Here is a 23,898-nt window from a genome sequence, read left to right on the forward strand (position 1 = left end):
CCAGGGCGTCAATTCTGCATCTTACAATACAGTAAAAATGCTAAAAGTGGGCGGTTTTATCCCTTTCCAAGGGGACAGTTAGAAAGACAAAGCTACTAACTTTTAGGCCTGGTGTCACCAAACGTCGCCCAACTTTAATCTTATTGTTAGTTAAATTCACGTTCGTCTCTTTCTAAAGTAACAGTTGGGAAGAGACAAAGAACAAATCAAACTAAGCTTAAAGTTAAACAACGTTGGTAAAACCGAGACTTAGCATTTTCACTTTAGTGCAAGATACAGAATTGACTCCCAAGTTTGCTTCCCTGTATTGTAGATGATCGTTCATTGATACCGTCGCGATACTTCGGTGCAAGGGCGGGCCGCGGACATGCAGCTCGCGGAATATAAAAGACGAATTCAATGCAACGATTATCTTGCCCGCCGCGGCGATAACAGCCGGGCGAATTGAGCGAGCCGTGCCGTTATCGTCGCATCCGCCTCGCATACTACATGCGTTGATAAGCGTCGAAAAGCGTTGGGGCTCGTGCACGCTCGACCGGTTAAAGCAACTTTCTAAACGCGGCCCGCTCGGGCCCGATTCGACGGCTCGTTAAAGCGGAGGCGTTTGAATCTCGGAGCAACTCGGGGTCCTCGCGACCGTTTAATCTGCTTAAGGCCCGAACACGCGAAAAAACTTGAGCGATAAAACTCAAGACTTAAGAGTTTCAACCAATCGGAATTTTCAGCATTGCTTAAGTTGCAAAATGGCTGCTTACGTTCTCGACAGTCATTGGTCATTTCCCTTAAGTCTTAAGTTTTACCGCTTAAGTTTTTTCGTGCGTTCGGGCCTTTGGGCTGATGGCAGAGAACGATCCGCAAACGCTTAATAATAAATCGTATACAATGGACTTTCACGACTTAAGTTTTTCTCTGCCTTGCCTTACGTCTACGACTGAGGCCCGGTTTCACCAACGTCGCTTAACTCTCAAGCTTAGTTTAATTCGTTCTTTGTCTCTTTCCAACTGTTACTTTAGCAAGAGACAAATATGACTTAAACTTATAAGGTTGAAGTTAAGCGACGTTTGGTGAAACCGGGTCTCAGGACCAGTTTCACAAACGTCGGTTAATTGTTAACCAGAGTTCAGTCAACTCCCTATCTTTTCTGTCTTATTGTCTAAGAAAAGACAGAGAATCGCTTAATCTTCGGTTAGCAGTTAACCGAAGATTAATCGATTCTCTGCCGTTTGTGAAACTGGCCCTCGAGCGTTTACGGATCGTTCTCTGCCATCAGCCTTAGAACGAGCGACGGTCCATATTCGACACGCCGATCTTCCGCCCGGGTATTCCCCCGAATGCTTTAAGCCCGATTCAGCCGATCTATAATTCGCGCCAGAACTAAGATTCTATTTATAATCTTATGCGCCCTGTGTAATGCAGAAGGTATTCGAGGGGTCGGAATGTGCGAGACGCGCGCACGTAGAAATACGATCTTTGAAAATGTATCAAAAACTATATACATGTCGTGTAAAATGTACATCGAGAGACGCGACAGCGCCTCGTGCCAGACATATTTTTCGTGAAGTATATCTTTCGTGCGAGAGACGCGCTGCAGCGTAGTTCCGTCAAATAAGCCTAATATTACATTTGTCGTACGACAAATTTTTCAAGCATATTGACTGGTTGCAGGATAGTAAAATTCTCGAGTATCTACAAATTTTCTATTCAGCAGCCAATCAACACGCTTGAAAAGTTTGTCGTACGACAAATGTAATACCAGCCTTAGCCTAATATTACATTTGTCGTACGATAAAATGTTCAAGCATGTTGATTCCAGGATAGTAAAGTTTTCGAGTATCTAGAAACATTCTATCCTGCAGTTAACATTCTTCAAAAATGTGTCGTACGACAAATGTAATACCGGCCTAGGAAGCTTCTCTCGAAATAAAACGTTGGCTCTTTCTAAATAGCCGATTGAAAGAGGGGAGAAGACAGAGTTTTCTGATTACAATGATGCGATGATAACAGCGACACAACTTTGCGGGGGAACCGATTTGAAACTTTCTATCTGCAGATCGCACACAGCTGCAACCACGCGTGGTCTGCTACGTCGTTTTCATCCTTTTCCTTTTCTTGCCTCCGTAGATTTTTTTCCATAACGCGAGAATCGTGCTTTTCTCGTTGTTCCTTCCCTTCATCGTCGCGATTTTTAAAGCAAAATGCAATCCTCGCATTGGACCCTTTTCGGATGAAACTTTTGCAGCTACACTTGTGATGCTTTACTAGACAAAAGTACGTGCCGTCGAGTTGATAAATTATAAAAAACGGGAAAATTCATCCTTTTTACTTGCGTCACTCCTGTACTTGATGCGGAAATATATGCTTCTCTGCTAAAACTATATATATATATTCAAATGTACACGAGGTATGTAAAGCTACAAATTTTAGAATTTCGTCCTGACGTCTGAATTACAGATTGCCCGAGGCGAGCGTTGCCGGCGATGGTCTCCAATGACCAGTTGTGCAATACTAACGTATTGATTTACACGCAAAATACACTCAATTGTATCTAGAGGGTCGTGTGCCTATCGGAAAACCCAAGGGAAAACCAATACGAGACAACGAATATACATGTCTCGGGGTCACGCAATTAATTTCAGTACTTTTCTCGCTCCCTCCGATCCGGGAATCTCGCGGCGATCTCAAGAATACCGTTTTCTAATTGCGTTCGCGCGCGCGCGCGCCCCCACGGGATCTCAAAGCGATGCGGGGAGGATTAGCGCGGAGCTCTCCGTCTCTAATGGAACACCCCGCGTGCACGGGGCTGAAAGGGATAAGGCAGAGAGAGCGTCCGTAAGCGCGGACGAAGGGTCAGGAGCAGCTCTTTCGATCAGCCAGCCGTGGTGAACGGGCCGGCCGAAATGTCGGGCTTGCGCGATCGTGTGTGCGTGTGTACGCGACTACATATATCTAGCCGGCTGTGCGGCGCGGCGCCTTCTCGCCACCCAGGGTACATGCGCGAATTCGCGTGCCGCAGCATGGAGCGACGGTGGATTTGCCCCCTCCCGCTTTTTCCGGACGCACCAGCAACAGCAGCAGCAGAAGCAGCGGCGGCCGTGACAGCAGTAGCAGCAGCAGCAGCAGCGGCAGCAGTAGCGATAGCAGCAGCGTTCACCCAGCAGCGCGCTTCCCTTCGCAGTGTGGTGGCTGTCGCGATTGCCGATCGACGGCTGTCCCGGCGGCGAAAGGTGGACGGCGAGCGCTCACCCTCGTTACTATGGTGAGTACCGCAATGTACCGCCGTAGTCAGGGCGCGGGAAGTCGCGGGGCGACGACTCCTCACGCGGCCTGAGAGTTCACCCTCTTAGCGAGCCCGAGAATCCCCCGTCGACCGAAAGTGCTCCTCCTCGCGACGCACCATTTTTTTTCCCTCGCCGGAAAACGCGAGTCCGCGATCCGCGCGAGCCCGGACCCGCGGGGCCGACGTCGTAGGATCCCGCGGTCTTGCTACGCGCGCACGGGGGTGCGTGCCATCTGACCTGCGAGCGAATTGAACGCGACCCGCGGATCGAGGAACATCTGCTCGCGATTAACGCGCGCGATGGACAGAGCAGGGCATTCACGTCTCGCCGAACGACGGATCGTACCCTGGGCCCGCGTACGTTCAACGTTTGAATCCCGAGACTCGTGCGATCGTATTTAGCGGCGTTTCGGGGGTTGATTCAGGCGGAAACTCCGTATCTCGTCGCGCTGGGCCCCACGCGAAGAGGGTCCAGCGTCGTTAAGGGTAGTAGACGGAAGCGCGCGAACGTCTCGCGTTCCAAGGTTGACTACAGTGACGGATTGCCGGGATTAATCTGGATTAATGACCCGATCCGATGGCTTAACCTCAACGCAGTTCTCGGGAGCGAACCGTTTGGGCTGGATACCTGCGTAGCCCCGGGGGTGATCGGGCCCGGATACGAGGACCAACCGGAGGCCCGACAGTTGGCGTACGCTCGATCGCGTCCGGTAGCCAAGGTTCTCGGTGCCCTTAATATCCCATCCAAATCCACTTGCGGTGGTGAATGGTCTTCGACCGCGACCGTAGCGCTACCTTTACGTGGTGCCGATTACTGAGAGTGGGGTTGCCACCGGGAGCGGGTGATACCGGAAGGTCAATAAAGGAAGTGGAAATGTATTTAGCCGGCTTAACTTATCGAGGAGCCCCGGAGAGCGCCGGTAAGGACGTTGGCCAGAAAATGTCGCAAGCGGGCGAGGGAGGCGGAGGGGATGGGGGGGGGGGGGGTGGAGGGCGCATAAATCGTCCAACGTGACGATTCGGTTCACCCGGGCCGAAGATTTATCGGGGACAGATGGACGGGGAGTTGAGCGAGATCTCTCTTTCCACGGTCGTAATTAGCGAAAAGTAGAGATTGATCGCCCCTCGTTTGCGACGAGCGGTAGGTCGCCAAGGTCTGGAGGAGGAATTCCCCGAGGAAATTGCAAGACATTACGTAAGAGCGAGCTCGCCTATTCCGGCGCGATCGAAGGACAATTAGATCGAGCCGGGCGAGCAGGATAACAAAAATACGCGCGATATAGCTACGCATGAGCCATCGTGTACGGAGTAAATAACAACGTGTTCCATCACTACCAATCGGACCTTTGCTTCGGGGGGGAAAAAAAAGGCACGCCTCGATATCGTTCGACGCGATCCAATACCGTTTATCGGTACTTTTTTTCTCTTCCGCTTTTGTAGAAGAGATAACAACGCGAGGGAAAAAACGCAGCGGCGACGTGCGGATCGAACGTTTCCGCCGGATAGATGCGATCGACCACGACCTTGATCGATCGCGAGCTTGGCTTATCCGAGCACACGTTTCCGGGCACCATGCCAACTGTTCCTTATTGATAATCCCACGTAATCTCGACATCGCGTCCCTCCGCGAGATCAGTCACGAAAGGCCCCTGTCCAAAGGGAGAGATGGCAGGCGAGATACCCGATTTACAACATTATACATCATACGTTGGTATTATAAGTCACGATCAATATGACGACGGAGGTGGGACGGGCGGAAATGGATGGAGAATGGCAGTGAAAGAGAGATAGAGAGAGAGACACGGGGACGGACAAGGGGAGGAGCCGGGGAGGTAAGGAAAGGAGACACATGGGCGCCGTGAGCGGAATCCAAGGGGATGCAACCTTGCGATCCTCCCCGGCTCGCTCGAGGCGAGGGACCGAGAAAAGTTTTCATTAAAAAGACGCTATTTTGTTAGGCAGACCACAGGTGCCCTAATCGATAACGTGCATTAAAACGTGTTTAAACCAAGTTCCTCCTATTCAAGCACGCCGAAGTTTCTCCCATTCAAGTAACCCAACGCGCCGACATCCGCTCCTCCCATTACCCTCGTTTTCTTCGGTGAATTGCCGCCTCGCGCTCACCGTTATTTCACGTTTTACTTAATTATTACTACCCCTAATCGTCCCTCCTTTGTACGACTCGTGATTTAATTGCTCGAGTTACGTGCACGATTATACAGGGTGGTCCCGAAATAGTTGGCCAACCTCAGGGGTTGGATTGGGTTCGTCGTATGGTTGGAAAAAGTTCCCATTAAACGTTAGTCCAAAACCGCATTCCGCAGGGGTTACGACTCATTCAATTATTAATACCTGATACAAAAGAATGGGAGGCTATGAAAGGAAAAAACTTCATTTTTATTACAAATAATAATTCCGCTCGTGTTATATTTAACAACAAGTAAACAAAAGAGGCCAATTTTTACGAGCATAAAAGTTGACAATGTAATATATATTTAAAAAAAAACAAAGCTGTTACAATTGAAATATAAGATAGCGGATATTCATTTCTATATTGTTAAAAATGTCCACTGTTAACGAAAACACGTGCTTTCATCTAACCATTGACTGTCTAACACGCTCCTAGGTTCCTGGCGTATTTCGAGATTGCTGTGTTTTGAATTTTCAGGTATTGTTCCCGTGTCCGAACAATAGTAGCAGATTTCAATTGTGACAACAGATCACTCGATTAAGCTACTTCTCGAACACATTAATTAAAAAAAGCACAAATTACAGTAAGTACGAAATTTTTAATGTATTTATTCTTCGAGATTGATAATTAAATGAATCGTAACTGCTGAAGGATACGTTTCTGGACTAACGTTTCTGGGAACTTTTTTCATCCTTATAACGAGCCTAATCCAATCCCTGATTTTGACTAACTATTTCAGGATTCACCACCCTGTATACCTACAGTTATATACGTGACTGCTTGTACTAGATTTGAGCAGAGACAAGTTTGTCTTTCCGTGTCCTCGAGCCTTAACAAAAGACAATTAGAAAACCACCCAGTGAAAACGATCTAGTCAAAGTGGAGTCAATATGACATCAAATTTGTTATTTGTCGTCATTGCATCAATATTTCAACATGAACAATTGACACTATCTGATTTGACGCTGTACGCGATAAAAGATCATGTGGAAAGGTGAAAATGTAATAGATATCTACAATAGATGACAATCATGTAATCACGTATCGTTATCGCATTCGCTCTTTCTTTCATCAGAAGTGACTAATTGTTGTGGTCAACACTGTTATCAGGATTGGGCGGTTATGCGTATAATAACCTATTGTACACGTATACAATGCAAATTATGTGTCATGTAAACAATGAATGAATAATCCACAGATCATCGAACATCATATTTCATCAGGAATATCGGGAATTTGTGTTTTGTTTGCGATTTTACTTGCAGCTACTATTATTCAGCGTGGGCACAATTTTTTAGCACGCCGCAGAAATTAACAGATCAGATCACGTAAATAACAATATTTCTATATTGAGTAATTCATCTTTTTGTACCGTTAATTAATTAATAAATAACGACTGAAGCGCATCTGATTCGAAAGCCCAAAACCTGTTATACTTTTTCAGGACCGTTTGTGAAAATGCGGTTGAAAAAAAAATCAATTTACAATAATTTACACGGCTCATATTGTCTACATGAAAAGCACGCAACGCGAACAACCTATGCAGATGCAATCTCGAAATTTACGGCACAACCCTGACTATTACTATCATTATCTTGTCGCTCGCGCGAAAAACTCTGCCGACGCCCATGGGCGGCTATAGGTAAGAGGTATCGAGGGAAGGTAAAGGGGTATCAAAACCGAAAGAGAGAGAGGGAAAGAGAATCACATGGTGTCTGCCGAGCGGTGGTTATCGACCAGCGTGCAGGGTGGCCATGTGCCCTCCAAATCAAAGGGCGCCACAGGAGGCTACATAGGGTGCACGCCGTTCGGCGGGAAGGGACTTGTTCTTATTACTCGCCCCCTCCGATGCCCGAAAGTTGCGTTACAAACTACGCGACCTCGCGAGATTGCGCCCCCGAGAATCTCGTCTGGGCCGGCAACGTGCTCGGAAAGCGAATGCGGAAACCCGGGTAGAGGAAGGGGTAGGTTTAGCTTGCGCAAATATCCGTCCCGAAATTCGTCCGGCTTGAATACGAATCGATCAAACTTCCCGCGCTGTATCCTCCTCCCCCCTCTCGTCGTCTGCGGCGCGATCATTGTTTATCTAGTGGGGGATTACCCGAGGAAAAAGAACCGGCCTAGGTAGTATTGAAATGTCGCGTTACATTCGCGCGATTTTTATTCGGATCGGAAGCTCCCGGCTCTATAGCCGCTGGTGTATAGCTACGTACTTGGGGAGGCGTCGACGATGCGTCGCGCTCGAAGCCAACTGGCGTCGAAAACCTCCCCTCGGACGATTATCCGACGAGCGCAGTCTAAAGAGACGTAGTCTGATATTTCGATTATACGCTGAGAGACCGATTTTGTTGAATGAAACAAAATGTAGTTGACCCAACTAAATTTCTGATTTGGATATGAGCAAACGAATCTTTCGGTTGATACAACAAAAAAAATTTAGTTAGAAAATTTTGTTATATCGACACACAAATTCGGTTGAGTGAACATGTGCAGAATCCTTTTATAATATTCAACTAAACGGATCAGTCAACGAAATGATTCAATCAAATTCTTTCGTTTCATTCAACAAAACGGGTCTCTCAGTGCAGTTTCGTTTATTCTGCTGATTGTCGCGAAAGAACCGTCCCGGCCGGTGACGGGGTACATTATACATAGCCGGGCTATCGTGATCTCACTTACAAGTGGAGACCCTCTAATCAGAGTTTGGACATGCGGTGTCCAGCCTCTGATTGGATCGCCATGTTTATGATTTTCCCACTGAATTTTGAATTGATAATTTTACGCCACTTTTATAGTTTTACAAACGACAGGTTATCGTGATTGATTTTGATTATTTTGATGCGTATCCCTTTGTCGAGGTGTTATTGCAAAACGGTGCTGCACATCCACACCTAGTTTTGCAATAAACAGCAAATTCATATTATTATCAAACTTCGTACGATGTGCGGTTATATCACTTACGAGTTCGGCGGCCATCTAGTGGCGGAATACCGTACTTCGAGACGGACGAATTTGTTATCTCAACCATAAATTATGTTCAGATAAACAACTCGTGGAAACAAACTATTTAGCTGTTGTAACACTTGACTTCTTTTCAGCAATATACTTTTTGTTTTGTACAACCGAATTACATGTTCAGTCAGCAAAATGATTCAATGAAATTGTTCCGTTTCACTCGACAAAATGGGTCTCTCGGTGTACCTTCCACGTTCGTTAGCACCCGCTCCGCACGCAAACCTATATCTATGCGCGCAGTGCCGCAGCGTGCACGTTTGATACGCTATCAGGTATTTGCCAGCCACTTGAGCTCGAGCCGTAATACCGGAAATTTTAATGAAATTAAACCGCCGCGTCTCGGGTTACGCTTTGCGGCGGGCCGGCCAATATTTAACCGATCGATCGCGATCGATTGGTAAACAGAGGCGATTTCACGGGCCTAATTACCTATTCGGGTCACACCAGGTGAGGACCGGATTCGATTGCCCGTCGCGCGATAACTCGCCGTCTTATCTATTCGGGAACGGTCTCTCATCGTCCTTCACCATCGACCGCTGCCTCATTTCTGCCTCGTGTTATTGATCATTATACAACTAGGTATACATTGTGTGCGGTCGCTCCCTCCCCCCTTTCTCTCTCTCTCTCTCTCTCTCTCTCTCGTATGTCGGCGATCGCGAGCACGTGCCGCCATGCCACGGTATCGTATCATTTTCGCCGCTGGCGTAAGCTTCCGAGGCACGGCGAATGCAAGTTACAACGTTATCCGATAACGTCGTAACGCAAAACGGGTGGGATATACATATTTGCCGCGACACGGACGCGCGTTCACGGCGCAGGCTAATTGGAAGATTAATAACGCGCGGGGAATTAATTTCAATGTTTTTCTTTCGTTTTTTTCCCCTGGCTCGCGCGATTCCGGCAGATTAACCGCGCGGTATCTAATCGCGTTTCAGCCGCGACGAAAATTGCGGCCTCGTGCCGCGCGATATCCCGCACTTAACGAGACCGCTGACAATGCGTTTTTAACGACGCGAGAAACACGGCACGCACGAACCTCGGCGACTCGACGTATGTGCAGGAGGAGGACTTTAGCTTCTCGCGCGTAATATTTCATGTCCTTCGGGCAAAGGGAACGTCGGGGCGAGCTTTACATCGGGGTGGAGGGGTAAAGCTTGCTCTGATAAAATGAAGACAGGGGCTGTTCCTATTCGTCCGATTCGCGGCGACCGGCGCGGACGTAAGCGATACGTATATACGTTTGACAGAGCCGATAAAAAGCTCGACGGCACCACCGCCGTGGGATCTTGAAATACTTTCAAACTCTATTTTTACGGATGTGCCCGAGGGGCATTAGTGGCCGTATTCCCCGATCTAACTTTTACAGAAACACACGTCGACGGATAATAATTCCTAGAATAAAATTCCTGAATGTAAAATATTCATGCGCCGTCGTTGTTTGACATACTTCCAATATTAAGGGCCGCGACGTAGGCGGCGTATTTTTGAGGGGGCCAACCGTGCGCGCCGGGAAGATCGGCGGCGCCGATACGCGGGGCGGGTCGAATGTATTATTCGTAAAGTTGTCCAAAGTTGTCCGGCTTCGATCTGGGGGATTCCATTGTGAAACACTCGCGCGCTCGGAAACGTCCCGCGGTTCGTGTACGGGCGCGGGAGTAACGCGCGTGTTATCTGTAATTTTACGAGGCCGCGCCACGGTGACCGGATATAAATATCGTACGCGACACACGGGGAAGATCGCGAAATCCGTCCAACGTGCCGCGTCGCTCGGACTCTTTTCCCGCCGCGCGCTCCAAATCTCTACAATTAGAAACGACGCTCGCACACTTATCCCGATTATATCGCGCGCGGTTCTCTCGCGAGGTGAAAAATCGGCGTCGCCGCGGCGCGGGTTAAACGCTCGCCGGCCTGAAAACGCGCCACTGCGCCGCTACCGAGCGCCGAATTACCGCAATCTGCTAATAGATTCTGCCACGTGATCTGATCCGTGGACCGTGCGCAGCACGCACACGTGGGACACGCGTCTCTCTCTTTCTCTCGCGCGACGATCGGCCGCGGTCCTTCGATCGGCGGTGGTGGGGCACGTATACGAACGACGTTGCAGAAACGGCCACGCGAGTAGGAGGAAACGCGAAGCGGAGGAAACGTTTCAGTGTCGAGCCGGCCGCGATTGCGTCGCCGCGTTTCGCCGTCCTCGGCCCCGGCTCCGTCGGCCTCGTTCTCGTCGTCGTCGGCTCCGTCGCGCGACTCCGATGGGACGGCACCGGTGAGACCGCGAAACTCTCGTGTTCGAGATGCGCGTTTCGACCGCGCCGTCCGATTCCGCGAAATCTCCCGTGGGTCAACTGGGTCAAGTGCCAGCGAGGCGGAGAAGCGGCCTGATTGATGCCCCGCGGGGACCGGCTCCGAGAACGGAGCGCTCCTCTTTCGGCGGCGGGCAATTAGGACGCGCCGGTCGGATCGGCGAGGAATTGATTCGCGGCGCGACGATGAGCGCGTTAATTCGTCTGACTCCACGCGGAAGCCCACAAGTGATAAGTGCCTCTGGTTGAGGAAGCTGCGATTATTCGGCGCGTTTATCGCGCTCTGGTTTCCGCCGAGTCGCGCCCGGTTGGTATTGTTGCACGTTGAACAAATAACTTGACTGTCATGCGCGCGCGCGCGCGATTACGCGCCGAAATGCAAAAATTTGGAAATCGGTTCTTCTAACGCCACCGAATCAGACTAGCAATTGTCGACGCGCAAATCCAATGATTGGGATTGGCGATTGTCTTCTGGCCAATGAGAGCGAAGCGGCCGGCGCTTAATCGACTCTCATTGGCTAGAGGACGATCGTCAATCGCCAATCCACGCCGAGTTGGCAATTGCTAGTCTGATGCGGCCTTAAGGACTGCAGTTATGCGCATTACGGGCACTTATGGTATATCCATTATCTTAAATACCGAGGACATTAAGGAATACTCGATAACGATAAACACGCGTGTTATTAGACTATTGAGGGCACGTAAATGGCGGCCGCGGTCTCGATGTGAAACGAGCGTGTTCAGCATTTAGCGGAAAACCGATTCCGCGCGTGCAAAAATGTATATTTTCGCGCGTGCGAAGTTGCCGCCGACAGCCCGAGGAGATTCGCGAGATACGTGAGACATAAATAAAACGGCGGGAATAAAATTGCGGACACCGCGATAAGCGCGTAATATGCGCACGCCTAAATACACGCGTCAGACCCGAGCAGGAAGGTACACGGGGCGAGAATTTTCTTTTCAAATTTACCCTGAAAACCATGTAATCGTGGGACAACGTGGAATTTCCACGAACTTTGCGACTTTTTTTTCAAATTTTACTATACATTTCACCAGAGCTTGGTACCTTTGTTTTTTAAAGATCTACACTGAGAAATAAAAACGGTTGAATCAAGAAATATTTCTCCTGGCTCTTTTGCAACAAATTAAATTACAGACATAGTTACAGATGCAGATGGTATCTGGGCTTTTAAATAAATTAATTTAATTTAATTTAATTGAAAGAAAAAGTAATATAAAAGATCGAAGCACAAGTGGGGCACCAACAAGGTTGTTGTTACAAAGTCTACCTGCTGAAGTGTGATATAGAACAAGGATTTGAACAAATGTAAAAGAAAACTAGAAACGCAACTACACTGACAAAAAGTTATTGAAATGACTGAATGCGTTCAGTCAGACGCCATGTGTATCTTTGTCCGGAAAAATACTTCAGCATCTTGTATCTACATCTAAATCGAAGGAATTCAATATAACTTGTATTTGTATTTTTGACGAAAAAAAATCAAGATACCAAGCTCCGCATTTCGCTGGTAAAGTGTGTGGGGAAAATTGAAAAAAAACTCGCCTAAAATTGCCCGAGACGCCACGTTGTCGCACGATTACACGATTTTCGCGAATTTTGAGAGAAAATTCTCGTCGCGTAGATAAAGTCAGTTTTCTGGCGTGCGATGCAAACGAGGCTTGGCTGCGAGAGCGCGGGGCATTAACTCGATAATGAACGTTCGCGTTGCTGTCGAAGCCGTTAAAATTTCGGTTAGCTCGCCTCGTCGCCACCTAAAGCGAGGAGATTTAATTAATCGGAGTTGGTGCGACGTGTGTCGGGGTGGAGGTGCCTCCGTGGCGACGTCTCCGCGGCAAGTGCCGCGATATATAAAAGTTCCGACCGAGTTGGCGCGGTCTGGCGATATCGCGGCGTTTCTACTTGGGATACGCGAGCGCAATCTCGTTGCTTCTCGGCCGCGTGTACGTACCTTAAACAGGGCAAAAAAAAAGAGAAGAAGGAAAACTCCCAGCCGCATAATAATCGCGACTTGGATTCGCGAGGGAGGGACTTGCCGATTAGGCTCGTTTCTCGTTAATGGCGCGCGCGGGAGAACGGCCGGTTCTCCGCGATCTTATTGTTAACAGCAGGACAGAACCTATGCACGAAACGGCAAGGCAGGGATTACCGAACTGATTCGAAACGCAAATCCCTCGGCCTACAAACGTCACGACTTTTTGTGCACGCCAGTCTGACGTATACGTTTTTGCACATGTATGTGGCGTGTACGTTCAATAACGCGGTACGCGTCTCTGATTAAATCAGACGAGGTAAATTGCCTCGTTGATGCCGCACCGATTTGCAAACTGATTTAGATTAGAGACTAACGATCCTATCTAGATTATCCTGGCGGCACAGTTAGTTAGTGCCGGCCGATCAGCCGTGAAATTCTCGCGCGAGCGCGACGCGGGGAGCCGAGGCAAGAAGAATCCCCCGAGCCCGGGCCACTCGTTTCCCGGCATTCTAATTAGTAATTTATGCGAATCCCCGCGGCGCGATGGCGTCTATCACAGTCGTGATTTAAGCTCCCCCCCCCCCCCGAGCTCGCGTAACAACGCGAAATTTCTGGCGGACACACGACGGCCATTGCAATTATTAATCGACAAGACCGATGACCAATCGAAAACAATTCCGCGCGCGAGACCGATCGATCGTGAAATTTCTCGCGTGACGATCGCCGCGTGCATGTCTGTCGGATGCACGAAAAAGGAATTTGTTATTTGTACTATTTCCGACGCAGATGCATATTAAATTGTTTTCCCCGTTAATCCGATTATTATCTCGACGAAAGATCGCATCCCGCGAGGAACGAGCGCTTTTTATTTAATTAATTAATTTTTACCGACACGTTACTTTTCCAAACGTTGCTCTCCGCGCTAGGAAAAAAATAGTTTTTTTTGTATCAAGTTTGGAACAATGTAACGCGAGATTTAGTCCAGAATATATTACGAGGGGGAGGAGAAGTATATGACGAAACCTCTACAGTTGTATAGGTGGCGTAATCGATAAACTTCTGTCTTTTATAGTTCTGCACCTTTGTACAGGTTTTAAGACCTTGTTTGCACCTTACGCTGGAAGGTCTTCTCGGAATAGCTTCACACGCGTTTCAATGCACATTGTAAGCGAATCGCGGCAGCCAAACAATCCCGGGCGATTGAAATTCAAATGACCGACGCGTATGTACAATCCTGTTATATTAATGGGCACTACAAATTTATTACAAATCTGTATGTGTACCGAATCGTGACTCACGCCGATTGTGCTTCTAAACGCGCGTTTAAGAAACCTTATTGGCGCCTCCGTGATTTATCGAGGAAGCCGCGTTACGCTGAATTAGACGCATTTGCCGCGGCGCTTAATTACGACGATCGATCACCGCTTCTTCCGCCATTTGGCTAAGCCGGAATTTACCAAGGCAAATTTAACGATTCGCTTTTTTCCATCTGGGCCACGCGCCGAGCACTTGCCACTTCGACTTACCAATTCAGATTCATTTTCGCCGGTTGACCGAGAGTCATATTCTCGCGTAACCGGCGTCGCTTTTAAAAAGACACGTTCAACTCGGACCCGCGGTAACGTTCGGATGTTGCGCACAAATTTTTACCTTTTCACTTTATTTCACCGACGACAATAATTTGCCACACAGCGAAAAATAAAATGTTAATGTTAACATTTTTCACAAAAAGTCCACTCTAAATTTTAAAATAACATTCATCGTGTGTGTGTTACTTCGTGACAAATTATAAATGTTAAATTGGTTCACATTATACTTCACATTTATGTTGATGCGCTTTTATCCTCAAGTGTGAGGTAATGAAAGTAGACAGGATAAGTGAACTGTACGAATAGTTACAAATTAGAATAGTTGAAATAATTTTTACGAAATGTCGATATTACGTAATATTGTGTTGGTAACACAAGAAAATTTTAGCATCTCGACACGCGACTTTTTATTGTGCGGTCTATGAGTTTTTCCTGCTTTCTTCTTATTTGTATCGTTCACGTGAAAAGGACCTAAAATAAGGTCGCAACGAATTTAATAAAATTTGACAGGTGGGTTGACAAGCTCACCATTTAATTTTTCAGGCACTTATAGTCGCGCGGTGATGCAAGTGCTTCAGGAATTTTTAGCAAATTAGAAACCTTATCCCGTAAATCGGCAGACAAGCTCGAGTAAGAGAAAAAGAGGAAGAAGTGACATTTAGAAATGACAATACGAAGTTTAAATAGACTTTTAAACACGTTAGCGCCAGTGTAACGTGTGAAGAGGAGAGAATTCTTGACGTCTCTTTTTTTTTTCTTCGAGATTCTAACATGTTTAAAAATCTATTTAAACTTTTTATTGTCATTTCTAAATGTCACGTTCGCACTCCACTTCAGTCTGATTTACTTTGCGTCTAAAAACATTCTACTTTACAGCCAATAAATATATTTAAGAACTTTGTGCAAGTTTGCTGGTCAACTTGTATGTACAATCGCACATACACCCTCAGAAAGGATTTCTGTTATCGAGACAAAAACTATTCTTGACGCATTTATATTTGTCACAACCTCATTTAGTATAAAAATAAGACAATATCATGATAAAATCAGTAATTCTTCTTCTCCTCTATCGAATTAAAACAGATTGACTTACTATATTGAGACAAGAGTAACATATAAATGTAAGACCTCTGTGAAGTTGGCACCTCATGTCTCAAAAAATAATTTTTTTTTTCAGTTCTGAATGCACCCCGAAGAGTTCTAGAGTTCCTTATCAATTTTAAAAATAGTTCTGGCGAATTAACCTAAAAAAGTTAAATTTGAAACTTGGGGATGCTAACTTCACAAAATGAAATCTCGAAATCAGCGATAACACTAAAAGTATTGGAAATATTTAATTTTGCCATTAGGATTTCCTTTAGAACTCTTGAGGGGCTACCCAGAACTCCCAATAGAACTGCTGGAACTGTTAAAAAATTTTCCTCCTTCGGGACTTAGAAATTTTTCGGACCCAAATATAATTGTACAGGATGAGTCCCATTTTTATCAAGAAGAGGTGAATTACCAACCGCGACTGTAACCAACTCGGGGGAAAAAATGGATAAAATCTCGTTCTACGTGTCTCAATCATGTAATATTTAATTACATATCTCGAGAAATAATTAGATAAAGTAACAGTTGGAACGGGACAAAGAACGAACTAAACTGAGTTTAAAGTTAAGCGACGTCGATGAAACCGGGCCTAAGTTGTTTTATTGAAGCCCTGCCCACCTCTGACCACGGCATTATCAAAAACATTGTCAAAATAGTGCAAAATCCGGAAAAACAAAACGCAACACGATGGCAAAAAATAACATCAAAATAACGCAAAGTCTGGAAAAACAAAACGCCAAAAAATGCCAAAAAATAACATCAAAGTGTAACACCTCTATTTAGCATTGGATCCGGAAATCTTTTCTGTGGGTGTTGTCGACAAGTTCCTCAAGCGTAATGATCTGACGATACAAAGTAGAAAGTTTCTGATCGCAGAGAACACGGATTAGACTTGCGGAAATAAAGTCAAGATCGGACTCGCGTCGCGCTGATAATTGATTTCTGTACGGCCGGTGTCGGCACGAATCCTTGATCGGCGATTTTCCGCGTATTTTCCGCGACCGCCGCCCGCCACGGGGATGCCGCCGCCTCGCGTCGCGCGAGATAAAGACGGTAAGATCTTATCGGCGTTATTATTTTCTTCCTCCGCCGCTGACGTCGTCGGGCGGGGCGAAAAGGAGTACGTTTGTGACGCGCGATATGGAAGAGACGGCGTTAAATTCTCGGTGTCGCGTAATTTAGAGCGGCCGTCCTGCACATGACACGACTTACGTAAGAACGTCGCGATAGCGACACGTTGAAAGTAAATTAGAGAAGAGAGCATTTCCAGGCCGCGTCGCGCGTAGCGCTCAAAAGAATGTCATTATCGGCGCCCTCAAAGAGCGCGCAGTCGCATTCTTCGCTTAACGAAGTGATGAATATAAAAAAGGAGGGGGGGGGGGCGTTGAGAAGAGAGCGGGGATAAAATTTATTCAACACGTTGCGGCGCGTTAACCGAGAGGATCCTCCGAAGAATGACGGAGATAAGGATTGAATGAGGTTGCTCCTAGCTCCCAGCGCGTTATCACACACTGTGAATGCTGTTCAACTACGTCTATTGTCTTGGCGCGCTAAAGAGGCTGGCAAGATCGCGAGGGGGCGATACGTCGGATGGAAGACGGCGGTTATTAATGATAGACGCGGCTAACACGCTTGATATCGGGGAGAAGAAATAGCGCGCGGGCAATTGATGCACTTCTGTCTCTCCTCCTCCCTTTTTCGCGCGGAGCGCGAGCCAGCCGCCGTGAGGTGGCCGGGTTTTATTAGAAGGACAGGCTGAATTTACGACGCTGCCCACGGGATTCCTGGTTTCACGCGGCTCCCGCGTCTCGCGGGAGAGCGAGAGCCGCAAACATGCGCGTATATCTCGCGTATCTCGTTCGTTAGATAAATTTCGAACGTTATCGCCGCTCGTTAGCGACGGCGACGGTCCTTCGCTTTAAGCGTGCTCTCTCTCGCTTTATCGGCAAAGTCCGCGGGATCCTGACGGATGTTCTTCCGGCGAGCCGCGCTATCGGCTTAGTCGACACGCCTGCGCCCTCCTCCACCCCTTCTTCCACCCTCGCCTCCTCCGAGCGAATCCCGTCCCCTCCCCCGGGAAATGCCACATGACCCACGAAAATAATTAAACCTCGGGAGGACCGTCCCTTCGATCGCGCCAGAATCGGCCCGGCCGTCGCGCGTGTTTGCAAAGCGGACGCGTCGGGGAATTGTAATGATTCAGCTCGCGTGAACAGTCGCAATTAGCCGTAATTATCGCGGACGATAATCCGAAGTTGCCGTTGACGCGCCGCGCCGCGCCGCGCCGCGCCGGGAATTTTCGTCTCGCGGAGGAGACCCGCGTAATAAATTTATAGCGGCCGTATATCATGCCGTTCTAGATGTAAAAACGCCTCGCGGCACGATACCGCACGAACATTACGGCAGATAATTACTTTTATGACAGGGCAAGAAGCAGCTCGCGAGTCAGGAGAGGCAGAGGAAACGACGGAGCAGCCGACACATGTAGCATTCGGGTGAGTGAGCACATCTTCGTTTCAACCGCCCGCGCCCGCCGGGCTATTATGGCGACTCGACGTTTTCCGCTCGAGATCGTCCGCGGGAAACGGGATCATCTGCGCGTCGAGCTTTTGATGCGAACGGCGGGAAATGCATTTCAATGCGGAACGTCGAGTTTTAATTCGCGGATATCTCTCTTTCTCTCTCCCCCCGCGGTTAATCTTCGTTTCGTCCACAGTTAAATTTACATTTTATACGCGCATAAAATTCTCACGGTATACATTTATATGCGCTAATGCACGGCGAGCGGAGGGCGCCCGGCCCTCCCCGGGATGGGATTGAACCGTGAATCAGATTAAAATTGGAAACTCACGGTCCGGAGGAGATACGAGAATAGGACATGAAAGTAACTGCCTGCCGCGCGAGGCGGTGGAAGTTGAGGTGTAGTAAATTTTTAATCTACAGCCCGATTCATCTTCCACTCCCATTCTCCGAACGAGATTAAAAACGTTAAATATAGCTTAATGCGCGTTTTCAAAAAAATTTAATCGAGTCATCCATTTTCTCCCCTTCCCCCCTCTCTCACCCTTTTTTTCATCGCGCCGCTATACCCCCCGAGTCGAAATTTTGGCCCTACGTTGAACCTTCAATTCTATTATATAGTAGGACCTAAGATGGAAAAAAGAGGTCCAACTGCAAGTGCAAAATTTACTCCTGCTTAAAAACCGGTAGTGCCGGAAATTTCTACTTTTGCCAATTTAGCATTAAAGTGGGTCCTTTTAAGTAGGAGCTAAAGTAAATTTTGAGAATTAAAGATTCACGGGAGGAGTAAAAAAACATAATGTCATCAAAGTAGGTTACTGCTGGTCTATGCAGGTGTACATCAGCTAAGTAGGTGAATTAAATAAATTATCCTTAAAGGTGTCAGATTAGTACCAAACTTTCGACTCGGGCGTTGAAATCGTTATTGGCTGTATATTATTCTTATCCCCCCCGCTGTTACTTTCGACACGTTTCTTTCTCTGAGTCCAGGCATCGGTATAATGAAGCCGTCCATGAAAATGGGAGTGATCGCCTTGATTGGGATCTGCGTAGTCTTTTATCAATATCACCTGTCCACCGGCGTTACTTTCGATCAAGTAACGGCCTTCAATGCCGATACCTCCGCAGACGACGCCGGGGATCTGCCGATCGAGGAGGGTGATAGCAAAACCCCGAGGCTCGCCGAGGAAATGGTAAAAAAAAACGAAAAAAAAGGATTGATATTTACAATAATGCAATATCGGGGGCAGTGTTTTCCGTAATTAAAACGAAGCGCGTCTTATCTGATAAGGTATTTGTCATCAATTGCCGTTACGGTCTACACCAGGATACGTAGAGGAAAGTCCCCCGCTATGAGATAGGCTCCTAATATGAGATAACGGAGCTTCTGCTGAATTAACAGGCGTCGTCCGTTGGTTCCATGAATTTATTGCCCTTGGAATGAAATCTGTTTAGTGGGAAATTGATCGTTAGATCGTGTGATCGTTGCGAAAAGAGATTCGCGATTGAATTTGGACGTTGAAAACCTGCTGTCTCATATCAGACTCCTGTTTCATAACGGAGGACTTTCCTCTATCTTGGAAACTTTCGGGACAGATTCCGATCGCAATTGCTCAATTGTTTCCGAGACCGGTATTCATAGTCCGTTCTCGTATTAAGATCAACTCAAGTATAGCTTTAGTGTGCTAGAGGCCAATCACAGAGCCGTATTAGCATCTGAAAACATCGCTTAAGGTGATGTTGAAACAAGAACGGACTATAAATACCGGCCTTTGACTTCATAGTCAGATCTTGTGTGCAAGATCGTTACCTCGGGATGCTACATGGAACATTTCATTGATTAGGGAGTATCTAAAGATGATCTTAAACATAAGATCCGACTATGCCGCCCCTAGATTTCTATTGTGTTTTCCAGGGAAAGCGGAAATTATTCCGACCGGAATCCACTTGGAACATTTCCATGATGCGTTCCCTGTGCCGGGATTCTCTAGCACACAGAAAAAAAAAGAATATTCTTCTTTTGAAAATATGTTTAGTTTCAACGTGAAAATCTTGAAATGAGATTACATTGCGTTAAAGGAAGAAAAGCTTACTTGAATGCATCAATTTTGTACAATTCAATGGAGAAAAATATACCATTGTTATTTAAGAACTTTTTTGAATGGAAAGGAAACGATGTCGGACAGAAAATAACATATTTTCCAATCGAAGATTATAATGATAAAATGATCTGGTCAATAATGTATTCCTGAAGTGACAACTATAGTACTTAAATAAGACTGTAATTTTCTTGGAATGTAAGATTATTAAATGCTTCTAAGAAGAGTGTAGATTGTTGCGTATATAAAAAACGATGAACGCTAATTTGAGTATATAAGAGTTGATCTGACAACTTAATTCTTTTTTCCCCGCATTCTCTGGCGGAATTCTCTCGGCGACGATTGTCGCTGTCGCTAGCCTACACTGCGCAGGTATATTATATGGTAAATAAAAAAAGTTGCGCAACGTGATAACTATGTAGCGATAGTGACTATCATCGCCGAGACGTCAGAGAATTCCCGGTACCGGTCGGACAAGTTATCGTTTCTCTATTGCAGATTCGATACGCCGTGTACAGGGTACAAATCACGAACGGCCTGAGCCCGGAAATAAGCTCGATGCTCGTGCAGGAACTTATCAGTCAGTTAGGCAAAAACGTCTCGGCGGCCTCCAGAAATAATGTCAAGTCCCCGCCGCAATCGCAACCCCAGGCGACGGCGGTGCACAAGGCGGTGACGCCGTCCCGCCCGTCGTCCCCGCCGTCGAATTCCGAGGAGTCGCCCGAAGAACCCCTGTACATCATCACGCCGACATATCGAAGACCCGAACAGATTCCCGAGCTCACGAGGATGGCCCACACGTTGATGCTGGTGAAAAACATACACTGGCTCGTCATCGAGGACGCCGCCGTCGCTACCAAACAAGTGACCCAACTGTTAGAGAGGACGGGCTTGAAGTTCGATCATTTAATCGGTAATTGAATGTCCGAGATATACACAAATCCGCCGCGGAAGCGCGGACGTCCGTGCGGCACGCGTGACTTTTCTTTTGCGTTACGTTTGCGCAGCTCCAATGCCGGAGAAATACAAGCTCAAGAAGGGCGCCAAGCCGCGTGGGGTGTCCAACAGAAATCGCGGCTTGCAGTGGATCAGAGCGAACGCCACGAGAGGCGTCTTCTACTTCGCCGACGACGACAATACTTATGATATTGAACTGTTCGACGAGGTACGACCGATTGCGAGAGCGTATATTTTTTACGCTGTTCAATTTAACTCCATTGCTCCTACTCAATATGCCATTATTTTATCGTAATTGAACAGTGGGGTTGAAAGAGGCCATAAAATGGATTAACTACAATGTGCGTTAAGACAATTAATTTCACTACACGTGATAAGTTGAAAGTAACAACATATTGAGTGGGAGTCAAGCTTGAGTCGCTACAAATTTAACGGTGCAATTTATCCGAAATGCCTTTCAGATCCGCCAGACGAAGACGGTGTCGATGTTCCCGGTGGGGCTGTGCACCAAGTTCGGGCTGAGCTCGCCGATCCTCAAGAACAGCAAGTTCGCCGGGTTCTACGACGGCTGGGTGGCCGGGCGCAAATTCCCGGTGGACATGGCCGGGTTCGCCGTGAGCGTGAGCTTCCTGCATCAGCGGCCGAACGCCACCATGCCGTTTCGCGCGGGATACGAGGAGGATGGTTTCCTGAAGAGCCTGGCTCCGTTCGAGCCGCGGGACGCCCAGCTGCTGGCGGACAATTGCACCAAGGTGCTAGCCTGGCACACGCAGACGAAGAAGAACGAGCCGAGCGCGCCGCTGGACATGAAGCTTTACAGCGCGACGAACCTGGTGAAGCTCAAGCAGCAGATAGTATGATGCCAGCCGGAGCAACGAAGACGCGCGGACACGAACCTGAATCTTGTGTGTAAATCCCGCCCCTCCTTCGCACTAGTTCATCGGTGTCACTCCGGGGCAAGTCCTAGGTGCGGAAAACTGTGCGATTCAGTGCCTAAAAGTATATCTATCCTCTCTCTCGCGGCGAGAGCGGGAAAGTCGTTGTTACCTTTAAGCATAGCCGGTAAAACGAATCGTTTTTTTATCACCTTTTACACATCCGCAACAATGTAGCCCGTCCCCGAGACGGTCCGCCCTTGCCCCGAGGAAGGACAGCCGCGGCTCGCGAACGAAAGAATTAAGTGGGACTCCCGGGGCAACGCCACAACCGCAACGACTCGATAAGGTGCATAGAAATTTACGTGTAGAGCTCAAAAGCGTCTACTTGTCATTGCTTTTTAGCACTTCCGCTTCCGCGCGTGCCGCATGAAGCGACACGAGGCGACGTGAACGCGAAGAGGAAGATTAAATCCCCTATTGATAATGGTAATCGATAAATGTAGCGGGATAGCGGAGTTCATTAGCCGAGAATCATGCGCTTTCCAAGTATCTCGAACGCGTGCAAGTGGCGAAGACGCGCATCGTGCAGATCCAACGACCAAAGAAAGCAAACGAGTCACTCGCTGTAACGTTAAACTCCTTAAACTTTACTTTATTCTACCTGAGGGACACGTTCCCGAGTAATCTATAGATAGACTCTTCATTCTATTCCATTCTATTCCACAAGTCCATTCCTAAACTTGCTCTAATACGACGCGAGGTCAGAGACGATCCGGTCGAAGAATGGAAATGTCTCGAGGCGTCTTCGCGCCCCTCGCATTCGCGCCGGTCGATCTCTCTCCATGGTGAACCTGACGTTGCTCGTTAATCTAATTACCAAGTATAATGTTTAACGCTCGTCGTTTAATCCTATCCCGCCTGTTCACGCGATTAGCAAAGCGTAGACGATTACGCGATAAAGAATTAGAGCAAGTCCCTCCGTAAGGATTCCTCGTAGCTTCGAAAGATCTCGAAAGAGAGGATAAATGTTTAAAGGTCAAAGCACGAAAATCCAAGTTTAATCTTAAGCTTCGTCGACAATTACGCTAGAGAAATTATCATTTGCGCGAGCATTTCCGACTGAAGTGTGTAAATTTCCTCGATGGATGTTCCCGATTGGCAAATATCAAGTTCAAGTGCCCGAGATATCTTTGACTGGTGCTTGTTTAGCCTTCGGCATAAATCGGCATAAGTCAGCATGGAAAAAAGAACGCTGAACATGCAGCGTGCGCGTAGTTATCGTTGCTAGTCCGAATAAATTTTTTCAGGCCTCCCGAAAGGAGAATCCGAAAAATCGATTTAACGACCGCACGTCGAGGAACGCCTGTACGCAGCATTCGCCGAAACAAGCGTCCTGCCCTGCATCTGACTGAATAGGAGATACTTTTAATTCCGAAGTAGCGCTCGCCGCCGCTCTTTCATTTCCGTTAGTAACACGATCCGTTCGCTTCGCCGTAATGCCGATTAGTGTCCATCTAAATAGACGACTTAAGCCCTAAGCCTTAAGAAATTGACCGATCACAGTCGCGTATTCTACTCGTACTTCGTGATTGGTCAATTTCTTAAGGCTTAGGGCTTAAATCATCTATTGTAGACTGGGACTTAGTGTTGGTCTACAACCTTGCTTTAAGTAAGCTGTAAGCCTTAAGCCGTAAGAAGTTAATCAATCACAGGCATTTATTCCCCTCGTTCTCACCTGTGATTGGTTAATTTCTTACGGCTTAAGGATGTATTACATATACCTTCCCAGCAAAAAATACAGTAATCTTAAAAATTCAATATATATCGGTTGTATGCATACTTTAACGGCTGGCTATTATTGAATATTATAACAAAGATGTTAATGTCACTGATTTAAATAACTTCAACCTCTTTTTATAATTATTGACAGCGTATTTATAAATATTCTTAATAGCAGTTAAAAACTTTTGGCTGTGAATTTGC

At 47.2% G+C, this 23,898-nt stretch overlaps 1 protein-coding gene across 3 annotated transcripts; it reads left to right on the forward strand.

Annotated features, from left to right (window-relative positions):
* Nucleotides 1-3,095: 3,095 nt before the first annotated feature.
* LOC105563133 (galactosylgalactosylxylosylprotein 3-beta-glucuronosyltransferase P-like) lies at nucleotides 3,096-22,575 on the forward strand. Of its 3 annotated transcripts, none has more exons than XM_012014458.1 (6): nucleotides 3,096-3,256; nucleotides 17,887-17,956; nucleotides 18,972-19,174; nucleotides 20,579-20,993; nucleotides 21,088-21,245; nucleotides 21,499-22,575. In XM_012014458.1, the coding sequence occupies exons 3-6, from the start codon at nucleotides 18,983-18,985 to the stop codon at nucleotides 21,895-21,897; spliced, it is 1,164 nt and encodes a 387-aa protein (XP_011869848.1). In that variant the 5' UTR covers nucleotides 3,096-3,256; nucleotides 17,887-17,956; nucleotides 18,972-18,982; the 3' UTR covers nucleotides 21,898-22,575. The 3 variants fall into 3 exon arrangements, with proteins under 3 accessions (XP_011869848.1, XP_011869849.1, XP_011869847.1); XM_012014459.1 differs by lacking the exon at nucleotides 3,096-3,256 and adding an exon at nucleotides 4,569-4,988; XM_012014457.1 differs by lacking the exon at nucleotides 3,096-3,256 and adding an exon at nucleotides 9,951-11,093.
* Nucleotides 22,576-23,898: the final 1,323 nt, after the last annotated feature.

Source organism: Vollenhovia emeryi, unplaced genomic scaffold, assembly GCF_000949405.1.
Source record: "Vollenhovia emeryi isolate VEMERY1.0 unplaced genomic scaffold, V.emery_V1.0 DF939180.1, whole genome shotgun sequence".
NCBI lineage: Eukaryota > Metazoa > Arthropoda > Insecta > Hymenoptera > Formicidae > Vollenhovia > Vollenhovia emeryi.

Coding starts and splice junctions, on each gene's coding strand:
- LOC105563133 (XM_012014458.1), top strand. CDS start 18,983: ATGAAGCCGTCCATGAAAATGGGAGTGATCGCCTTGATTGGGATCTGC. Junction 19,175..20,578: donor CGAGGCTCGCCGAGGAAATG/GTAAAAAAAAAC, acceptor TCTCTATTGCAG/ATTCGATACGCCGTGTACAG. Junction 20,994..21,087: donor GAAGTTCGATCATTTAATCG/GTAATTGAATGT, acceptor ACGTTTGCGCAG/CTCCAATGCCGGAGAAATAC.